This window comes from Amblyomma maculatum, chromosome 3, assembly GCF_055883805.1.
Source record: "Amblyomma maculatum isolate TAMU_Amacu chromosome 3, ASM5588380v1, whole genome shotgun sequence".
In the NCBI taxonomy this organism is placed as follows: domain Eukaryota; kingdom Metazoa; phylum Arthropoda; class Arachnida; order Ixodida; family Ixodidae; genus Amblyomma; species Amblyomma maculatum.
Window position 1 is genome coordinate 140,870,719 of NC_139346.1, and position 2,375 is coordinate 140,873,093.

Here is a 2,375-nt window from a genome sequence, read left to right on the forward strand (position 1 = left end):
TGCTCATGCGACGAGGCAGGAATCAGCAGCAGCCACGAAAGCTTGGTGGGTTGACGCGCAGGAAATGTCAACTGGTAGGAATGTTGAACAAATGAACCGTGAAGATGCTGCTTTATCAGTCAGGTTGGCCAACGCTGTGAGCCAAGCTGTTCTAAATAAAATGTTTTAGTAATGATGCGATCAGCCACCGTAACTCGTAAGCTCTGCCGATGGCTCCCGTGCTCACGCCTGTTCACGCGCTGATTGGTCCCGACGCGGCAGGCCTGCGTGCCGCCGTCCTAGTGTTCCTGTATATGCTCCCGCAGGGAGCAGAGTTGCGCGTCTGTTTTCCCTCGCCGCTCCGTGCACCATTCGCCGAGACGCGATCACGTGACTTTTGTGACGTCAAGTGTTCAGTTTTCTGCGGGGGAGCCAACTTGCAGGCACAACGCCGAACGAACCCTCGTCTGCCCTCGTCAGGTCGGCGCCTCGTGTGACCACACGCGGTGTGATACGGTTCACACATTTTCCGTGCGCACCTGTGGCGTCAAGTTATCTGTTCTAGTGTTAGATACAGACGCAGTCGTCAGCAATGACTGGGTGCAGTGCGCCTAACTGCACCAACCGTACTGGGAATGGCAAAGCGTTTTACGCAGTGCCATGTGGAAAGTCGGCGGCTGAAGTGCGTCGGCGACTGAGGTGGCTTTTGACAATGGGCCGCGATAAGCGCGCCCCGAAAGGAACTCGAATATGCGAGGTAAGCAGTTCGTCTTATTTACTCGGAATGTAATGTTCATGTTCTGTTAAGCGGCTGTGTTGAATCAACTGTAGCGCTACTCATTGATGTACACAGGTGAGCAGACTTGTGCGCTGGAGAAGTATGTACGGTTAATGTGAAATCATGTCGCATCTACCTTGTTGCGAGCACTGCGCTTGCGTTTTGATCGTTCGTGTAGGTATGCAGCAGCGCATGGACTCAAGCATTGCCTGTGAAAACCACTGCCTTCTGTATAATATCGCTTCTTGTGTACGCCGAATCTCGAGCGCCTACTCCTCGCTTCTGTATACATGTCCACTTCTTCGGAATTGTTGGTCGTTTTCCACGGCGGACCTAAGAAGTGATTTTTTTTTCTGACGAAATAAGAGTGAAGCAGTAAGTTTTACTTGCAGCGTAACATGCCAGGAGTTTGTAGCAGTTTCCTGCTTTTCTTGCGACTTCCGTGACTTTATTTCGCAGCGCATACGTTGATTCTCAGTCAACTTATCACTGGTATTCTGTGCGCATATTTCGCAACTGACTTATCGCTGATAAACAGCTGTTCTTATTCAGGAAATGACAAGAACATTATAAAGCGTCGTTATTCAAGTGTAGAGATTCACATGAAGCATGTGAGCCGAGGCTCACAATTTGTGCAATAATTTATATTTCCGCTGTAAAGGCTGTTTCTCGAACCGATCGCACGGTTAGCAGGTGCGAGGCATCTTTGGACCATTTATTTATAGCATTTGGTTTTCCTACCGACGGTTTTGTCAGTGGTACTGTACTGCACATGCGGCTTACGTCGACGCGAAACTGCGATTACAGTTTTAATGCTGGTGAGAAAATGTGCGGCACGGAAAAAAAAAATTGCGCGGAATGTGCCAATGCAAATAAATGCTGTTTTTACCTGTTGCATTGTGGCAGCTGTAGAAACTTGTCATGAATGGGCATATTCAGCACTGCTGTTTATGGCCAAGTTGGCTGGTGAATAGTTCTTGTATCTACCTTTTCATTATGGTTGCCTTGTAAATACATGCAGGATCATTTTAAGGCAGACCAGTTTGAGCTGTACATCAAAAATGGAAGAAAAGAGCTCAAGCCAGATGCTGTGCCTACCATATTTCGCCGTGAGTTCTCAGTGCTGAAGTCTCTGATGTGCTCATAATATAAATGAACGCCAGTAATACAAACTTTTTTCATGCAGGCAAAGAGGCACTAGAAGATAACGCAGTCATGGAGTCGACCTCATCAATGCCAGGTGCAGTCTCTTTGGTCCCTCAAGAGCTTTGTTTTCTGTAACAAACAGCAGTCACTAGTAATTTTTTGCTATTCCTATTTTATCCTTACAGCTCATTCCTTCAAGGATTATGAGCTATGTACGTTTAATGATGCATGCAAGGAGGCTCAAGGAAACGACACAGCCATTGACTCGATCCCATCTACGTCAGGTGCAGTCCGCTTAGTCAATCACGAGTTTTGTTTAGCGTGACACATAGCAGGCATTAATTTTTGTGGTATATTTTTTTGCCTCAAAACTTCTGTGACAGATGAATCATTCAGCCTGTGTGCTACACCTGAACATACCAAGAACTTGTCTTCAACATCATGTGAGATGAATATCTTTTAATATCCAGCT

The 2,375-nt window shown here is 46.8% G+C and overlaps 1 protein-coding gene across 1 annotated transcript; it reads left to right on the forward strand.

Annotated features, from left to right (window-relative positions):
• Positions 1 to 622: 622 nt before the first annotated feature.
• Positions 623 to 2,080, forward strand: LOC146196210 (THAP domain-containing protein 5-like). The gene is made up of 3 exons (XM_084596348.1): positions 623 to 736; positions 1,779 to 1,866; positions 1,944 to 2,080. Exons 1-3 carry the CDS (start codon positions 692 to 694, stop codon positions 2,036 to 2,038), a joined length of 228 nt encoding a protein of 75 aa, XP_084452474.1. The 5' UTR covers positions 623 to 691; the 3' UTR covers positions 2,039 to 2,080.
• The last annotated feature ends 295 nt before the right edge of the window (positions 2,081 to 2,375 follow it).